Source organism: Glarea lozoyensis (genome assembly GCF_000409485.1).
Source record: "Glarea lozoyensis ATCC 20868 chromosome Unknown GLAREA15, whole genome shotgun sequence".
NCBI classification, from domain to species: Eukaryota; Fungi; Ascomycota; class Leotiomycetes; order Helotiales; family Helotiaceae; genus Glarea; species Glarea lozoyensis.
The window spans coordinates 611,147-628,733 of record NW_007360989.1 but is presented as its reverse complement, the minus strand read 5'-3'; the positions used below and the strand labels follow the sequence as shown (position 1 = coordinate 628,733).

Here is a 17,587-nt window from a genome sequence, read left to right as displayed (position 1 = left end):
GGTTGATTGACGTTGGATTTTGCTCAGTTTGTATTCGGGGGACCAGCCTGTGGTAGATGTTAGCTACTATGTGACAGGCGATGCGTTATTGTTATCAAACCTCTGTTAGGAGATCTTGCACTCAGCTTTTCATTCAGACAACTTAACCATTCCATTTTGTAGATGAATTGAGATAATATTTGTTACTCCATATTCAGCCAGAAAGAGCTGCTTTGAGTAAGTTTTCCCTTGTAGGTCTTCTGCGCTTGTTAATTTTTCGTGCCAACCAACATACTCAGTGATAGTTGCCCTTCTGTGAAGGTTTGTGGTTCTCTAATCAAGACTGACGAGACAACGAATTCGCCGAGCGGAATATCAACAACGAGACTTTGGTACATCGCTCTTCTCCTGACTTGTCGAGCATCCTGAAAGCAATCGCTTGTCCCGCAAACCGCTTTTTGGAAAATGGGCCAAGGTCCGTATTCGTGGATCTTGTTATCGACTCGAATCTGTAGATTTCTGAGCCGCCCAGCTGCTAGGGAACACTCGGTCTATTCTCGAACTGGATCACAACACGGGAGACCTAACCAGATATCGAGTGAACCGTAACCTGCCTCGTTAATCACCACTAAGTATAGGTAGGTTGGCCTCAAACGATGTCCGGCCCATATTATTCACAGGTAGCACAAAAGGAATATCCTATAGAGCTTTGTCATCATCTTGCCATCATCTTGATGTGCTCTTGATGCAGCAATCATGGAAGGAATTGAGAGTGGTCGGCCTTCGAAGTTACCAAGGATAAGGTAAATTCTATACTTGAAATCCAGAAGATGGTGTGAGATACATAAGTTGCCTTAGTAAGACCTTGAATGAGATACAAGACCATGGGAAAAAGCAAACAGTCAAATCCAGTTAGTGTTCCGACCACGAGGCTAGGTAAAAGGCGTTAACGAGGACAGCACATGCACAATGATGGCATTGTCTGCAGCGTAAGCTTTGTTGTATAAGTGGATAGGTATACAGCTCAACCGGAGAGCTCATGAAGTACCTAGGTAGTGCTCCGATGGTAGATTACATTCTCCATGAGTGTGGTTTTGTTTGCTACTATTTGCGTGTTTGACAAGGAACGTCATCGAGAGGAAATGAGACTTTCGATGAAAGGGGTAAATCTAGAGTACCCAGAAATACTCAATGTCCAAGGCAAATAACAGGGCCACTTGACAGTACTCGGCTGTATATTTGCATCATTAAGCTTTCTGATACTCGAGGAGAAGAGAGAGTGAAGAAACACAAGCGAGGTCGTTGTTGTCCCTCCAGCCGGATGAGGTTACAGACCCACATCGACTAGCCCCCTGCCGGTTCTTAGTGGCACCTCCGCATTTACTCTTGACCCTCACCTCGCTCTGCCAGCTGGGGAGTTGCTTTTGCACAACACAACACCAAAACATCGTATCGCATCCCTCCAACCGCCTCCCAATCCGTCACGAGCGGACGAGAGAAACTTTGAATAAAGGTCAGTTGCTGCGAAATCCCCTCTCAATCGCATAACTTCGCGATTCGTGTTCGCGCAAGACTCCGTCTCACCCTTGTCGCGACAACCTCGGCCGACTCCCAAGTATCCGACGTAAACAGAGAGACAGAGAAGTCACTCAATCGAAACACCTGCTATCACCATCAATTCATATGTCTTGCGACTATTGTTAAAATCCGATCGTCTGCTAACATACGATCCAAAGTACTCGATTTTGCTGCCTCACATCTCACCCCTCACAATGTCGGTAAAATTCGAGAAAGAAACAATCAAGCAGACTGGCGGCACCATTCCAGACGTATCTTTGAGCCAGACCCTCAAAGAAGGAGCTTCAACCTTGAAAGATGGCAAACATGGCTTGGTACACAATGCGGGGGTGCTGGTGACCGGTGGGAAGGAGATGGAGGGGACTAAGGGCTACTTGGCGGTATGCGATCTGTCCAGCGGTCGGGCATGTGCAGCAACTGACTTACGATCGAAATGCAGGCGTACTTGAAGCAGCTTCAGACGAATCCTCTCCGCACGAAGATGTTGACCTCGGGGACGTTGTCCGCATTGCAAGAGATCCTGGCTTCGTGGATCGCAAAGGACCGCAACAAGAATGGCCATTACTTTACTGCTCGAGTACCTAAAATGGCTGCTTATGGAGCTTTCATCAGTGCGCCATTGGGTCACGTATTGATCAGTATCCTCCAGAAGCTCTTTAAAGGTCGGACAAGTTTGAAGGCCAAGATTCTTCAGATCTTAGTTAGCAATTTGATTGTAGGTTTGATATCTCGTTTGCTGTAAAGACTGGCTAACCGAACAAAAGATTGCGCCAATCCAGAACAGTGTTTATCTCGTCTCGATGGCAATCATCGCCGGCGCTAAGACGGTGCATCAAGTCCATGCAACATGGAAAGCTGGTTTCATGCCTGTCATGAAGGTCAGCTGGATTTCGTCTCCATTGGCTCTAGCCTTTGCGCAGAAATTCCTACCGGAACACACCTGGGTTCCATTTTTCAACATCATTGCATTCTTCATCGGCACCTACGTCAATTCGGTAACGAAGAAGAAGCGTCTTGCAGCTCTCCGCAAGAGATATCAGGACGAGAGAGGTTCGAGACCCGACGACTACCCAGGACAACCAAAATACTAGTTGATTTGAAAATTTCAATTGGATGGAACCGATTTCCGATCAGGTCTTTTTGTACATGGACTAAATGCGACTAGCTGGAATTGGAAGAGCTATAGTTAGACAAATTTTCCAACGCTTTCGACGGTTGAATAATGAGTGGCTTTACGATGGATTTGGTTTGTGGACGGAGTGGCCAAGCTTGCTTTGATCGAAAATGGCGGGTCACGGCAGATTGCCATCTTCGATGGTTTGTGTAAGTTGGGGTTGTTCAGTGTCCCTATTACTCGGTTATTCGAATCTATTGGCGTTTATGTACAGTTCGCAAAATTCCCATGATCGATGTGCTTCCTAAGTTTGTGGCGCAAATCAACACGTCAACTTGTTTTACATGACACATAGGAACAAGTATCATATTACTGTCAGATGCCAACAGCTTCGTACAACTAAAAGGAACGATACACGCTGCTGACACTGTGATTCCCAACAAGTGCGGAGCATGTATTTCTATTTCTTACTTCGCCTCCCTATCATCTTTTGCCTCTCTACATACTTACGTGCATTTACTTGATTGCCTAGATTTCATTTGTTTCCTACCTGAGTTCCCCGAGTCGTCATAGTACTTGAGAACCTATTTCTCGGTCCGGATTATCAAAAGTTGAATACTTCAAGGTCATACTGCTCGAAGACTCGAAGCGTCATCAATTCTGAAGTTCTGAGCAACTTCCTCCGCGTACTTATATCTCAGTATCTTTAACAGGCATGGCCAACAGTCTACAACTAAGTGCCTTTCCACGTCGACCAGGTCTCTACGACCCACAAGCAGGAGGTCGCCTTCCCCCAAACTACCTAGGAGGTATGGGCGGCCTCCCAATGCACCCACGCCGTCGCGATCCCTACATGGCAGCCAACCTCCCACCTCACCACCATGGCGGCCTCGACCCACGCATAGCAGCAGGACCACTCCGTCGAATGCCCCTCCAACAACGAACCCCCTACTATTACGACGAAGACCTCGACCCCCTCGATCCCTCCCTCGCCTACATGGGCAAACCACGCTCCGTCCCTCATCCCCACATGCACATGCCCTACGACCCTTACCACGCCTACCACCCACCCTGCTCCTGTGGCTCTCACCACTCCAACAGCTGCTCCTCCTCCAAACTTTCCTCCTCCTCTTCCTCCTCCTCCAAATCAGACCTCAAAACCAAAGACCTCTTCATCCGCTCCAAGATCTACTCCGTGCGCGCCTCCTACCTCGCCGAATCCCCCAAATTCGAAGCCGAGCTCACGAAACTCATGGACAAGAAAAAGGAAGACCAGATCCCGTCGCGCATCATCAGTCTGCTCATAAACTACATCAACAAGGAAAGCTATTCCAACGACAACGTGCTCGATGAGGTCACGCTGCACGTGGTCTGCACGACTGTTAATTGTAAAAGTGCCGCGGAGTATGCGCTTGAGAGGCTGAAAAGGTTTACGAAGGAGGGCCATGAGATTCCTGTCGAGGAGCTGTGTCAGATTTGCGTGGCTATCTTTTGTAGTGAGAAGGTCGAGGAGAAGTTGAAGGAATGGTTGAAGACGCATATGAAGGGGGCGGGGAATGAGGCGCTTGGGAGGAGGAGACAGGCGCTGCTGGGGGGGTGTAAGAAGTGGGTTGAGTTGATGGATAAGAAGCCTGAGGTTGGGACTAGACTTGAGGTGCTTCTCGATTTGAGGGTTAAGGATGATGAGGGGGGGTATCGGATTTTGTGAGGGGGAGGGATGGAGGGTCTGAGTTTGGGAGTAGGGAATGGCGTTCAGGGGGTGAGTGCAGATACGAATGATGTTATGACTATATACGGTAACGCACATATGGACACCAAAATGGCAGTTTCTTGTTCTTTTCTGTCACGATACGATACGTTAGGCATTAGCATTAGCATAATACACGTTTAAATTACTTATTCACACATTCCCCCTTTCCCTTTCCCCTTTCCATACCCTATTCCCCATTCAACTACCCCCCTCCTCAACAATCCCCCCTCCCAACATCCACAAAACGTCATAGACAGCAAATCCCACATCACATGCAGCCAGCCTCCTCACATCCCGATACGATCTGGCAATTACACAAATCTAGCCGTTACACAATCGAAAACGTGCATCTTACAATCCGAAGACACACAAATGCTGCAAGTGTGGCTTTTTTGGGATGTGTTTGCTTGCTGGACTAGATCTGTATGTGGTGTGTGCTGCGGTCTAACCAGACATGTGAAGAAAAAGAAGCGAGGGAGGTGATATCTAAGTGGGTTTGGTAGGTGGGCCGAGGAATTTGGTATACCATGCAGTTCCTTCGTGTCTAGGTTACAGAAGTCTGTGGTTCTTATTCCTGGCGAGGGGAAGAAGGAATTTGTAAATGTTGCTGGTTCATCTTTCTAGCTGATGTTTTAGACCACAGACTGTGGTATTCTATGGGATGTACTTAAATGTATGAAGTCGAATATACGCAAAACCGAATTTATTTGTGGATGAAAAGCTGGAGATCGTACCACATCAGAGAGTTCCACTATCCCCCCCGCTCCCTTTCTTATAATTGAAATACACACTCTCGTTTCCAATCAGAACTTATCTAGGTATCCCCTTCCAAATCCAAACCCCGCCCAAATTTCCAATTCCCTTGCCCCATTCCACCTCCTCAACCCCTCATTCAATCCTCCCTAACCCACGCCCTCAACTCACACCACACACCATGGCCCTCACACCACAACTTCTCCGTCCCCACCATCGGCGTCCACGTCTCGCCATCCCCAATCACAATATCCATCTCAGAGCGTCTCACCGTCTCATACGCTTCCTCTTTACGGATCTCCCTCCATCTTCGACAGTGGAATGGTGTTTTGGCCGCCAGGATCGTCGAGGTGGGCGTGTTGCGCTCTTCGATGGGGATGAAGTAGTGTGTTGATATCGTCGTTACGGGCGTAGAAGAGGAGGATGGGGCTGAGGGGATGGTGGGTGTGGAAACCCGGGGAATGCGACTGGGGGTTTGTGGAGGTGTGGGTTTCAAAGTTACGACTTCGACGACGGCGTAGAATATACTGGTATATGGGAATGGGCCCTCGGGGTTGAGCGCTGGGGGTATAGCGTCAGCGTTCAGGATACAGGCGAGGAGACTTGCTATTAATGGGCCTGCGGAGCGGGAAGGCGGGACGTTGTTATGGAGGGTGTTTGCGGGGAGGAGTTCGAGGAGGTGTTTGTAGGACAGGGGGATGGCGTCTTTGCAGCATAATGGGTTGATTGACATGGTGTTAGATGGGATGGACGTAATGGTTTCTGTTTCGCCGATTTCTTCCCAGGGTTCTTCTGGAGGAGGATCTAGATGGGATTAGCTCATAGTTCTGATGTTAAGGGGGTTGATATACCTTTTTGTAAATGCTTGTTTATCGTCTCGCGCACCTGAGAGAATGTAGGGAGTGACTCAGAGAGGGTTGAGAGTTGGGCTCTGATGGAGAGGGGCATCATTTTCTCGTCTGCTATCAGATCTTCCTCCAAAAAAGATGGGGCTGTGGTTGTTTCTTTCTTATGGTGCTTGCGAGAAGCGTTTGGTGAAGCATTTTCAGCTGATTCATGATGGCGCGCAATTTGGTGTTGAGTCAGTGGTTTGTTCGTGAACAGTATCGGAAAATGCTGAGGATCCTTGGAGTAGGAGATGTTTGGGATTCAGCTCAGGTTTTGGTGAATAGGTGACCGAAATTTGTCCTGAACTAGTCATCATGATTTCACTTTCGCAACCATTGGCTAACGTTGAATTTCTTGTCTCAAAAGCCCCATGAGGAGAGCTGGCAGAGACCCAGATCTTTCTAACCTGAACTTTAGGAGTACGACTTTTCAGAACGTTGAAGTCAACAACGACTGGCTTTATCAAACACACGCTGCGAGCATTGTATCAATGTGATTCATTGGCTCTGTATTGATTTTCAACTGACACTTATTGTCTAGCAGGAGGCATGGTCGCGTCGTCTAAAATTATAGTGAGAATTAGCCAACACAATATACATATTCAAGATTCGAAAAGGGCTTAGCCACTAATTTTCCAACCCAAAGAAATTGTTGTCAAAATTGCCATGCTCCATTTCGCCTCCTCCACCAGCACTTAAGCCACCGCCGTCCACGAACATATCATCAAATACGCTATCATCCGCGCCAAACATAGTTAGATCGAGGTCCATATTATCATCACCACCAACATTATCCAAGTCAAACGAATCTGTCAATTGTTTGTTGCCATTGCTGTTGGTATTATTTGATGTATCCTGTGATATGTTTGTAGCACCCGTTCCGTTGTTTGTCACATTCTGATCCTGTGACATGTTTCCAAAAGTGGATAGATCAAAGTCGTTGCTCTGCGTCTGAGTCTGATCTTGTGAGTTAATGGCAAAAGAAAAGTCCATGTTGTCAAAGTCCATATCAATATTATCGTCATTATCATTTGGGATATCAAATAACGAGTCAATTGACGAGTCTTGTATAGCCGAGTTACTGGGGTCGTTCTGCGTATTTTCAGTATTAATGCCAAGGCCGATTATTTTGTTATCACCACTAGCTTGTGTTGAAGCTTGAGGAGATGGCATTTGTAAGGGTTTAGAAGCCGGCTTTGGAGGTTCAGGGGCTGTAACGATAGATTCCTTTGGCGGATCGGGGATTGGTTCTGGCACTTTCACGACAGGCCGTACTGATTCCGGGCTCTTGTTTAAAGGTTCCTTCTTTATCTCCGGACTTTTCGACGGCTTCGGGGACTGGTGAGGTTGTTGGAGTGTTTTGGATTGACTAGGAGCCCGGTTCATGGCTATTGTGGGAGAAACTGGCTTCGGAGCCGGAGTAGGAGTAGGTTCGGGTGCCTTTTCTGCAACTGGGATGGGATTTTCGAGAGCAAGTCTTTTCGATCGACATTCTTCAAGATCTCTTTGAAGGACGGATTTGGATTGTAGCTAACCTTCCGTCAGTACCAGTACATATCGTTAAAGAATGTGCAGCTCACTATGTCGATTTCCAAGTCGTCCAATGCTTGCTGAAATTGCTCAATGATGGTAGGGATGGTGGATTGCGTCCGAGTAGCTCCAACTTGTGCTTTACCGCCTTCTTTATTGGAACCCTTTAATGCTCTCCCAGTCTCTATGAGCTTTGGATAAGTTAGCGAGGCTCAAATGCCATGCACAGAGGCTACTTACAACTGCATTGAGCATGCTTTGAAGCACGTCCAAGGGCTGCTTTGGTCTCGCGGGCGCATCTTGCGCCATGATGGATAGTTTGGTGGCTGGACGTTGGCGATAGAGTATGTTGAGATGAACCTGAAATTTGATAGATTGAAGTATCTAAGTATGTGAATATGTGAATAATTCGAACGTGAACTGAATAATAGAACTCGAGAATGAAGGGAGAAGTTCGGCGTGGAAGCTCCAGAACAAAGGGAACAAAGAAAGGGTCGAGGAAAGTGACGCAGATGCGCGACCGCGACCCTAGCTTGTGGCCCGTGCGCTTCGCACCCCACAGCACTTTCTGATACGGGTTTTATTTCACTTATGTTGTCTTTCCTGAAATGGACTTCAAAGTCAAAAGAAACGTCTCTATCGATGGCTAGAATACCGTGAGAAGAAGCAGTCATAACTTTATCGGGACTATATATTTTGCACTATCCATTAATAGAATCTGGATTGAAAAGAAACATCAAGCTGCAATACCAGGCTTGATCGCACGTTAATTTTCTGGGCTTTCACGCGGTGGCTGTATATCGGAGCCTCTTGTTCGGTAAGTCAAGACTTTCAGTATGTTCCTTTTATACGACAGGGCTTTTAGGTAGGTAGAACATGCTTCATTCGCTACTTGGTGCCACGTAGGAGCTGCTACGAGAGAAAACTTGCGAATGTTGGTCCTGAAGTTTATTCATCCATCAAAGCTAGCCAAACCTCCAAGTGTCGTATGTCATCGGGATGCATTTTAGTTTTAACCTGCAATTCAAAATATCTTCTGAAATTCCAGCGTCTGAACTGGGCCGGGGTTGGCCGCACCTTACGAATCGCCATCTCCCAGCATACACCTGACCACAGCAGGTCATGAAAATAGTATTCTAGTGATGCTGGCCAACTCACTAGATCTCTAAGAGCATCGTAAAGCAGGCGCATACAGTCTGCCCATTCAGGCGTATGACCAATGGGCTTTATAATCGGCACCTCGCCCAAAATTTGGTAACATTGCGAGGGACATTGCTTGCTGATGCAACCAAACGATTCGAAAAATACGTGTAGCATTTCATGCATAAGGGCCAGTATGAGCAGCGGTATCCAAGTTGTGGGACCTCTTTTATTATCATAATCAGCCCAGACTCGGATGATCCCACGAAATGGAATAGTTGCATCCATTTTGGTAAGTCCCATTTGAGGAGCATGTTCATCATATTCCATTATGACTTTAACAAGTTCTGGATCGAGAGCTCCGAAGAAGAAGGCATCATTGAGGAGTAGAAACCAACTGTTCAAGAAGGTCTGAGGATCCTCATCTTCCCAAATCGGCGAATAGAGTCTTAATATCTGCTTAGGCGAAAGTCGCAGCTCAAGTGGAATCTCATTGTACCAATGAAGCGCCCGAGCAAAGTCTCTGGTATTGTAGGCTTTCCATTGTGGCTGGAAATGCCAGGATTGAAAAAGCTCTTGGTCGAATGATGGATGTGGATCGTCTGAAGGAATAGTCTCGAATTCGAAGGGTCGAGGCGTGAAATTATCAGGGTCGTCTGGAAGAACAGTCTCTCCTGGAGAGACGGTCGCTTCTTTGAATGGCGGAGACATCAAGTTAGGATGATCGCCTGATGGAGCATTCTCCCCTTCGAAGCATAGCCTCTTCCGATGATGAGCATCGTCTGGAGGAACAGTATCTTCTTCGAAGGGCCGAGCCGTCGCTTGATGAGGATCGTCTGAAGGAACACTCTCTTCTTCAAAGAGCCACTTTGGCAATTCATAAGGATATGGATTATCGGATTGGTCATCAACGTCCCATTTTCTTTGTTTCCTTTTTACGAACAATACATGTTCTGCAACATCCCATTTAACGTCTGGTGGGAGCTCGGAACGCATGCGTGCCTTTCTATCCATCTTCTCGTCGGTTGTCTTAGGCATCTTGAAGTTGATTTTGATCTGTAAATTGGAAATAATCAGTAATAGATCAGTAATTCAAAGATAAAGGGTCAATACTTCTAGTGGGTACAAGTTTCACAGAGTTGTGTTATAGAAAAAAACAAAGGTGGTGGTTTTTGCAAAATTGCTATAGAGACAGAAGATCAGGAAGAAAAGGATATTTCCTAGTTTAAATACCCTATTCTGCTAGGACCTCGGAATTCTAATGGATGAGATACGAACATAGGAATGGTATTGCAGTGTGAATTATTTACACGTTTTTGTTGAAGCAAGCTGATGAATCACAGAAACTTGGTGTTTAGAGGAAAAAAGGTAGTTGCAGCCGAGAAGAAAGAGCATTTGAAACTTCACTCAGAGATAACTTGTCAGAGATAAGAAGAGATATTTGACTTCACATACTTTGTTCTGAGAGCCTCTCAGGCTAGAGGAGTGGTTATATCTAACAATAAGGTAGTTAATCCTACAATTAATATTTAAACATGCCTATACAAATTTGTTTCCATGTACGTTACCACATCTATATTTAATTAATTCACACTTAGAAGAGTACTAATCTCTCATTAACTTCAAACATTCTAATTTTCATGGACAATTTACAATACAGAAGCACTCGGGATTCATAGCTGAAAACGCCAGACATCTAGAACCACGTCGGGCCTCCTTCCAAACATGTAAATTGTCTCAGCAAGATTCGTCTCCCATCTATCCCATAGGTCTCAATATTTCATGCAGGCGTCTGCACAGGGAACATATGGCGGAGGCCTCACATGCACATCGGCTCGCTCGGGGCTGAGGCGGAAGCCTTACCACACTCCCCAAATGTATATAATGACGGATTGTCCACGTCTAATCTACACATAGCCAGCAACACCTCTACATCATTCGAAAGGACCTACCACGATCTCAGGAGCCGCTTGGCGGCCTCCTAAGTTCCAGGACCTAGAATTCTTGGATTTAACTTAGCTTCTGCGTCGCAGAAGTCCGCCTTGCAACGGCGGACTCTGCGCGGCTGTCAAATCAATTTCAAACTTCCAAAGACCTTGCTGGATGCGTGCACCACGTGACCAACACTACTTCGCAGGCCTTTTTCACCAACGACAGTCAATCAGACTTCGATTTTTATTTCTACCATTTTGATGGATCGTCAATAAGCAGTCTATTCAACAACGCTGACTTCGACGGGGCGCGGCCTATAACAGATGGGTGGCCGAGGGTCAGACAGCCATTCCAAGGTGCTTATCACCTGCAGTCTGACTTGCTTTCCAATGTAACGACGGATAACTTCACTGGATTTAGCTCAGTTTCTCTCATTCCTGCCGGGGTAGATCGCGGTGGGGAAGAAGTACCATCTTTTTCGACTTCTTACTACAACGGACTTCAGCGTCCTGAGGATGTTGAGACTTTACGGATTACAGAGCCCAATTTCTCCCCAATCAATCCACCACGAGGTGATCTTGAATTGTACAGTGCTACAGCTGGACTGCAACTAAACAACATTTCGCCCAATTCTGTCTCTGTACAAGCACTAGAGTCAAGCCATTCGGTTGACCTTGGCCCCGCCGGCGACGAGCCCTCTGCGACGGGAACTACACTCGCACCCACAGTGGATTCATTGCAACCGCGCTCTTCTACGCCTTTAGACTCTGGCAGCTCTCCGAAAGAAAAAGCGGTCCCACAGATTGGATGTACATGGCCACTATGTATCAAGTCATTCTCTTCCATGGCCGACTATAAGTAAGCACTTCCCTAGCTACCTCTCAACGCTTTCTAACACACTACCAGCCACCACTTCAAAAACCACTCCAAGCCCTTCCTCTGCACCATCTGTCCGGCTCGACATGCAACTAAACGTCATCTAGACCGTCATGTTAACGAGCGTCACAGCAATGTTGAGAACTACTTCTGTTCGGTTCTAACATGCAAACGATCACGCGCGGGTGGACAACCATTCCGGAGGGTGGAGAATTGTAGGAGGCATGTTGTGAAGGTGCATCAGCTTTGTGATGCTAGTATGGATGGGTTGGATATGGATGAGGAGACTAGAAGGGTTAGAGAAGGGAGGAAGAAAGGGAAGAGGTAAAGGATCTTGCGACATGTTTGATTGTGAAATTTACTTATGACTTGGAGACACACACCTATTTTACGAATTTTTAAACTCTTCATGATTGACGGAATCACATAACTGTAGTCAACTCCCGAGACTTCTTTCCTTATATTTTATTTCTAGCATTGGAGATACAATGTTATTTGTTGCGTCGATGGACTGACGACGACAGAGGTGGTCTCGCTTACCACCGGGCGATTCTCACGTCCAACCGGCAAGCTAAAACTAGCCACCATCGGATGTGCTACAGCAGCCCTACTGCACAACCAATTCTGTATCCAGTACGGTGGTAACCTAATCACAGCCCTAAGCACTGCCGGGAAGAAAAGAAGGTTTGAACCTTATATCGGAAGAGGTATTGATCGACTGTATTGCAAAATTTGCTGCTATGGGAAATTGAGAGTCTGAGGATGAATTAAAGGAATGTGAGGATTGGGTGAAGATGCGTGTTTAGAGGTAGAAATGCTCCGACGGAAAGGTGCACAAGCAGTAGCTTTAAGCGGATGTATCTCCCGTCTAGTTATCGGTGGTTATGTCAATCGTAGACGTTGCTGTCCGTGCAATAGGCAAAGAGCCGCTTCTAGGATGCCTGGACCGGAATATCAATATGTAAATAATAGTTATATTTTAACTGGAATAGGAAGCTCGTATTTAATACAACTTCGCAAGCTACCCCTTGCTTCTAGGCTTCCCTCAATAAAATATGTATAGCTCATCCTGTTATGTCTCTGAGGAGTGTGAAAGCACCTGCATAATGCAATTTGCAATGCAGCAAAGCGCCAATAGCACACCATGCATGAACGATTTTACAGCCACATAGCAGAATCTTTTTGGTCCTTCACAGGTTACCGTATTGTGAATATTGTTTTGTACTGTCATTCCAAACTTATTTTGTTGTGAATAATATAGGATTTAATTGAAGGAAGAGAAGGAAATACATCATTTGTGACAAGCTAAAAGTGATGGGTGGATAGAGACACACATAACGTGGCGGGGGGGTACTAGGTGAAAACTGTAACCTTTTGAGAAGAGGAGATTCGAGGCTCAATTCTGTTTTGGTTTAAACGTGAATCGAGCTTGTTTATTAGTTACTGGTATGTCTATAATGAATAATAAAGATAACATGACCTCATGACTTTGCTAATATGTGAATGTTATTTAATCATCCTAATACCACCTCCACCTCATCTAAACTCACCCAAGCTGATGCATCCCCACTTTTCAACTGGCTCCCAGGCTTCCATCAAATGCGAACTCTTGCACCTCTGCACGTCCATCTTCCTCATAGATTCTGTTCCTTCTACCGGTCTCTCTCGATCTTCCACGAACAACATCCGCCTTTCCCCAATCTCCATCATTACGGCGTCTGGAACTGGAGCGGTTTTTCTCCTCTTGTCTTCCCCTCGTCCTCCTCTTATCTGTTCTTTTATTCCATTAAACTCTTGAATCTCATATTCTCGATTCCTCTCTCCGTCCCGCATCTTTCGCCCGTTCTTTCGCGGTTGTCGCAGAAAGTGAGAGCAGCAGACAGAGCTCCCCTCAATCTGCGAGAAGCTCTCCTCTCTTTCCACACAACACGACCCATCTACTTCCGCCGCGGCAGCCCTCTGTCAAAGCTTCTCTCACAGTCGTCGCCTGCCTTTGCTCTTCTCCTGCAAAGCGCGTTTCCTCTTGTCGATTCAATTTCTCGCCTTATTTCGCAGTCTCCTGTCGATTTCCGAGTCTTCAAGCGCGCTTCTTATCGTTCGAGTCGTACAAGATCGCAAGGTTCAGCGCATCGCCCAAAGGAAAAAGCTTTCATCATTTTCACGTTGTCAGCTTGCTTTCTCGATTTCCATCGACCTACTTGCATCGCCGACCGAGTTGCTTTCTAGCATTAATATCGCACATCCTCTGCAACTTTTTTCTCAGCCTCACATTCAGCATCGATAAACTTATTACGCTATGGCTGACAACGGTCCCCCTCCTTCGAACGCACAGCTTCCGCCTCCCCCGCAGACGACTGCTGGTGCACCAGGCTACGATCACTCCAATGGCCAGGGCAACCATATGCCACCACCACCTCTGCCACCAGTCATTATTCCTCAGAACACAAACCCAATTCCGACCGCCATCACTTCTCCCATGGGCGAGAATGGCGGAGTAATGTCACCAGACAGCGCGGGCGGCTTCGTTCGTCGTGCTGCCCCCGAGCCAAACAAGCGTGCTCTGTACGTGGGAGGACTTGACCCTAGAGTCACGGAAGATGTCTTGCGACAAATATTCGAGACCACTGGTCATGTCCAACATGTCAAAATCATCCCGGACAAGAATGTTGGCGCTGTTAGTATCTCCTTTCTTTTGTGTCAAATCCTCGAGAATGTCAGCGATAAAGGCTGTGCCCAATTCTCTATTAAAGGGGTTTCACAATACTTTACTCTCCTTAACTTTCTTTTGTCGTCGAGATGATGCAAATTTTGGGCTCGCGCAACTCGCTAATCACTACCCAGGAACAACAGGCTAAAGGATTCAACTACGGTTTCGTTGAGTACGATGACCCCGGAGCTGCTGAGCGTGCTATGCAGACCCTGAACGGAAGACGAGTTCATCAAGCCGTAAGCACACGAAACAGCTTTGGTGATGACCTCTGACAGTTTTAGGAAATTCGCGTCAACTGGGCTTACCAATCCAACACCTCTAACAAGGAGGATACCTCTAACCACTTCCACATATTTGTGGGTGATCTTTCTAATGAGGTCAATGATGAAGTCCTTCTCCAGGCATTTTCTGCCTTCGGCTCCGTGTCGGAAGCTCGTGTTATGTGGGACATGAAGACTGGTCGCTCCAGAGGTTATGGTTTCGTCGCCTTCCGCGAACGCCAAGATGCCGAGAAGGCTTTGAGCTCTATGGATGGCGAGTGGCTAGGTTCTCGTGCTATTCGTTGCAACTGGGCAAACCAGAAGGGCCAACCATCCATCTCTCAACAGCAACAAATGTCAGCGATGGGCATGACCCCAACCACTCCTTTCGGCCATCACCACTTTCCTACCCACGGTGTCCAGAGCTTCGACATGATTGTACAACAGACTCCGGCATGGCAGACGACTTGTTACGTCGGCAACCTTACTCCTTATACCACCCAAAATGATCTCATTCCACTTTTCCAGAATTTCGGTTTCGTTGTCGAGACCCGCTTCCAAGCTGATCGTGGTTTTGCGTTTGTGAAGATGGATACCCATGAAAATGCTGCCATGGCCATCTGCCAACTTAGTGGCTACAATGTAAATGGTCGCCCACTGAAGTGCAGTGTAAGTTAACCTTTTTGTTTCAAACTTAGCATCTACTGACTCAAACTAGTGGGGCAAAGACAAGGCACCTACTCAAGATGGGTTCCCTCAAGGTACACCAACCGGCTACAGTCCTCAAGGTGGACAGACCCCAGGTGGCTATGGATCTGGAGCTCAGTCCGCCTATTTCCCTCAATACGGAGGAATGCCTCAACCAGCTGGACCTCAATCCGCTGGACCAATGTCGACTCAACAAGGCCAGTTCCCTCCTCAACAGGGTGGTTATGGAGGACCACCTGTTCCATCGCCTGCTCAGTACAGCCAGCCTCAAATGGGTTACGGAGGTTCTGCAAGTGCTGGTGGTTACGGTCGAGGCCAACAACAACCTCCGACCGCTCAATGGAACGCGGCTCCACAACAAAGCTTTGGCAATGGCTTTGGTGGATATCAAGGTTAAGGAAACGATTTTCATGCGTTCGGGTCACGACTCTCTTATCTTCTGACGATTTTCGCCATCCCGAGAATTAATGCGGGATATAAATTTTGGTACTTTTAAATTATGTCTCTGCGAAATGCTTTTCCCAGCGTTATTGGTCTATCGGTCGCTTTTGACTTGGCCGTCCAGCATGATATCTTGCATAGGACTCTCTTGATATGCTTGCGCGTTTGCGTTTCTTCACTACTTTCCTGTATTTCATTAGGCATCTCTTCTTTAAAAACTTGGAAAGTGTGTCCTTTGATTGTGTCAAAAATGAAACCCCAAAAGTTGTTCTTTCCTAGGCTATCTTATCTGTCGATGATGATTTGGATAAATTGTATCTTCATTCCCGGCAAAAATATTGTTTGTTAATTTGCCGGCCGGGTATTATGGTGTTTCTTCTTTTCGTTTGGTCGTAATGAGCAACGAATCTACTATAGCGACTACCCAGTTTCATCGTACCTTACCACCACAAATATTAGGACTAGCCGTTCTAGATTGATATCTTTACAAATTGGATTGTTGAGTTGGATGCGGAAAGGTGGATGTGGATTTGGTGTCGAGTGGTTGTGGAGTAGGTAGTCTTCAGGAGGAATGGAATGAAATATTGATATTTTGTTTGGCTTTAATGATTCATGTGTACCATCTGCGAATCCCTACGACTACTGTTTAGTTGTTACCTATTTGAATGAAGTGGACTAACTGGTACAATACTTTCAGCACACGGGATCACGCTCCCAAATCGGCTAAACTGTCCCGATCCCTCTGAACCTCGGCTCCCATCGCGTCTCCCGAGCTTCCATCACTCCAGCACCTCGTGTCAAACTTCCAGATCTTTAAACCTCATTTCTCCCTCCTGTATACCAAACTCATAGGTCTCCAAACACCCTCTTGCCCCTCCTCTTCCGCCTCTCAACTCGCGGAAAACCAAAATAATGGCCGAACCCAAACGCATACCCCCACCAGACCCCTCCTCACCACGAAAGCCCTCTTCCTCCTCCCTCCTCGCCTGGGCTCCTTTATATCTAAAACGCGTCGATCGCGTAGTTGAAAGGCTGAACAAGATTATAAGTACGCCGGCGGGAACGGATTCGTTGTTGAATGCGGCTTGTTATTCTGCGTTGCTGGGATCGGTGGTGTTGGAGCGGGGTGTTAAGGCCAGGGCTGGGGAGGTTGTTAGGAGGGCTGTGGGGGAGGGGGGAAAGGGATCAAATGGGTTTTTAGGCGGGGGATTGGGTTTTGTAGGAGGATATTTTGGGTTAAAAGAACTGGGGGGTTTGGATACAGCGAAGAGGTTAAAGGTGCTAAGTGCACTGATCTCAGAAATGCGTATGATGAGTCGATTATTCGGACTTTTCTCTCTCTGGGCATGGGGGAAACGCGTTCTTCTGCGCTTCAGAAACGGGGAGATTGGAGATAGAACCGCGCTGGGTATTGAGAGTGTGCAGGTGTTTGCGAACATAATCTATCAAGTCCTCGAGAACGGCGCGTATCTCAGCGGAAAGGGGGTGTTGGCTTGGAATAAGGACCGCCAGAAAGCGGCGTGGTTATGGAGTACAAGGGCGTGGGGCGTGCATGTTGCGCTTGATTTTGTGAGACTGGGGAGGGAGTACGCGGGGAGAATGAGGTTGAGGGAGAAGGTTAAGGAGGTGGGGGAGGAGGGGATTTTTGTGGGCGAGGGGGAGAGTGAGAGGGTTTTTTGGAGGAGGTGGAAGAGGCAGATGGTGACGGGGATGGCGTATGCGCCGTTGATTGTGCATTGGGGTACTGAGGGGGGGGTTCTGGGGGAGGAGTTGGTTGCGGTGCTGGGGTGTGTGGCGGGGTGGTCGGGGTTGAGGGAGAATTGGAGGAGGAGTGGTGAGAAGTAGGGTGGGTTGAGGAAACTTAAATTGTGGGGTTCTAGTCTATGAGTGGGTAGTCTGGAAAGGGAGGGATTCTGTGACGGATCTAGA

General features: G+C 47.2%; 8 protein-coding genes across 8 annotated transcripts; 5 read left to right on the top strand and 3 right to left on the bottom strand.

The window, feature by feature from the left end:
* Positions 1 to 1,751: 1,751 nt before the first annotated feature.
* Positions 1,752 to 2,648, top strand: GLAREA_06027 (uncharacterized protein; the record flags this gene model as incomplete). The annotated part of the gene is made up of 3 exons (XM_008081441.1): positions 1,752 to 1,937; positions 1,997 to 2,272; positions 2,322 to 2,648. The coding sequence occupies 3 exons, from the start codon at positions 1,752 to 1,754 to the stop codon at positions 2,646 to 2,648; spliced, it is 789 nt and encodes a 262-aa protein (XP_008079632.1).
* A 738-nt stretch (positions 2,649 to 3,386) lies between these two features.
* Positions 3,387 to 4,379, top strand: GLAREA_06026 (uncharacterized protein; the record flags this gene model as incomplete). The annotated part of the gene is made up of 1 exon (XM_008081440.1): positions 3,387 to 4,379. One exon carries the CDS (start codon positions 3,387 to 3,389, stop codon positions 4,377 to 4,379), a length of 993 nt encoding a protein of 330 aa, XP_008079631.1.
* Positions 4,380 to 5,313: 934 nt separating this feature from the next.
* On the bottom strand, positions 5,314 to 6,122 carry GLAREA_06025 (uncharacterized protein; the record flags this gene model as incomplete). Its single annotated transcript, XM_008081439.1, has 2 exons — positions 5,314 to 5,978; positions 6,026 to 6,122. The coding sequence occupies 2 exons, from the start codon at positions 6,120 to 6,122 to the stop codon at positions 5,314 to 5,316; spliced, it is 762 nt and encodes a 253-aa protein (XP_008079630.1).
* Positions 6,123 to 6,688: 566 nt separating this feature from the next.
* On the bottom strand, positions 6,689 to 7,900 carry GLAREA_06024 (uncharacterized protein; the record flags this gene model as incomplete). The annotated part of the gene is made up of 3 exons (XM_008081438.1): positions 6,689 to 7,591; positions 7,642 to 7,782; positions 7,832 to 7,900. 3 exons carry the CDS (start codon positions 7,898 to 7,900, stop codon positions 6,689 to 6,691), a joined length of 1,113 nt encoding a protein of 370 aa, XP_008079629.1.
* A 639-nt stretch (positions 7,901 to 8,539) lies between these two features.
* On the bottom strand, positions 8,540 to 9,769 carry GLAREA_06023 (uncharacterized protein; the record flags this gene model as incomplete). Its single annotated transcript, XM_008081437.1, has 1 exon — positions 8,540 to 9,769. One exon carries the CDS (start codon positions 9,767 to 9,769, stop codon positions 8,540 to 8,542), a length of 1,230 nt encoding a protein of 409 aa, XP_008079628.1.
* Positions 9,770 to 10,986: 1,217 nt separating this feature from the next.
* Positions 10,987 to 11,867, top strand: GLAREA_06022 (uncharacterized protein; the record flags this gene model as incomplete). Its single annotated transcript, XM_008081436.1, has 3 exons — positions 10,987 to 11,000; positions 11,084 to 11,521; positions 11,570 to 11,867. 3 exons carry the CDS (start codon positions 10,987 to 10,989, stop codon positions 11,865 to 11,867), a joined length of 750 nt encoding a protein of 249 aa, XP_008079627.1.
* A 1,968-nt stretch (positions 11,868 to 13,835) lies between these two features.
* Positions 13,836 to 15,614, top strand: GLAREA_06021 (RNA-binding, RBD; the record flags this gene model as incomplete). Its single annotated transcript, XM_008081435.1, has 4 exons — positions 13,836 to 14,213; positions 14,381 to 14,485; positions 14,531 to 15,178; positions 15,228 to 15,614. 4 exons carry the CDS (start codon positions 13,836 to 13,838, stop codon positions 15,612 to 15,614), a joined length of 1,518 nt encoding a protein of 505 aa, XP_008079626.1.
* A 956-nt stretch (positions 15,615 to 16,570) lies between these two features.
* GLAREA_06020 (uncharacterized protein) lies at positions 16,571 to 17,503 on the top strand (the record flags this gene model as incomplete). Its single annotated transcript, XM_008081434.1, has 1 exon — positions 16,571 to 17,503. The coding sequence occupies one exon, from the start codon at positions 16,571 to 16,573 to the stop codon at positions 17,501 to 17,503; it is 933 nt and encodes a 310-aa protein (XP_008079625.1).
* Between the last annotated feature and the right edge of the window lie 84 nt (positions 17,504 to 17,587).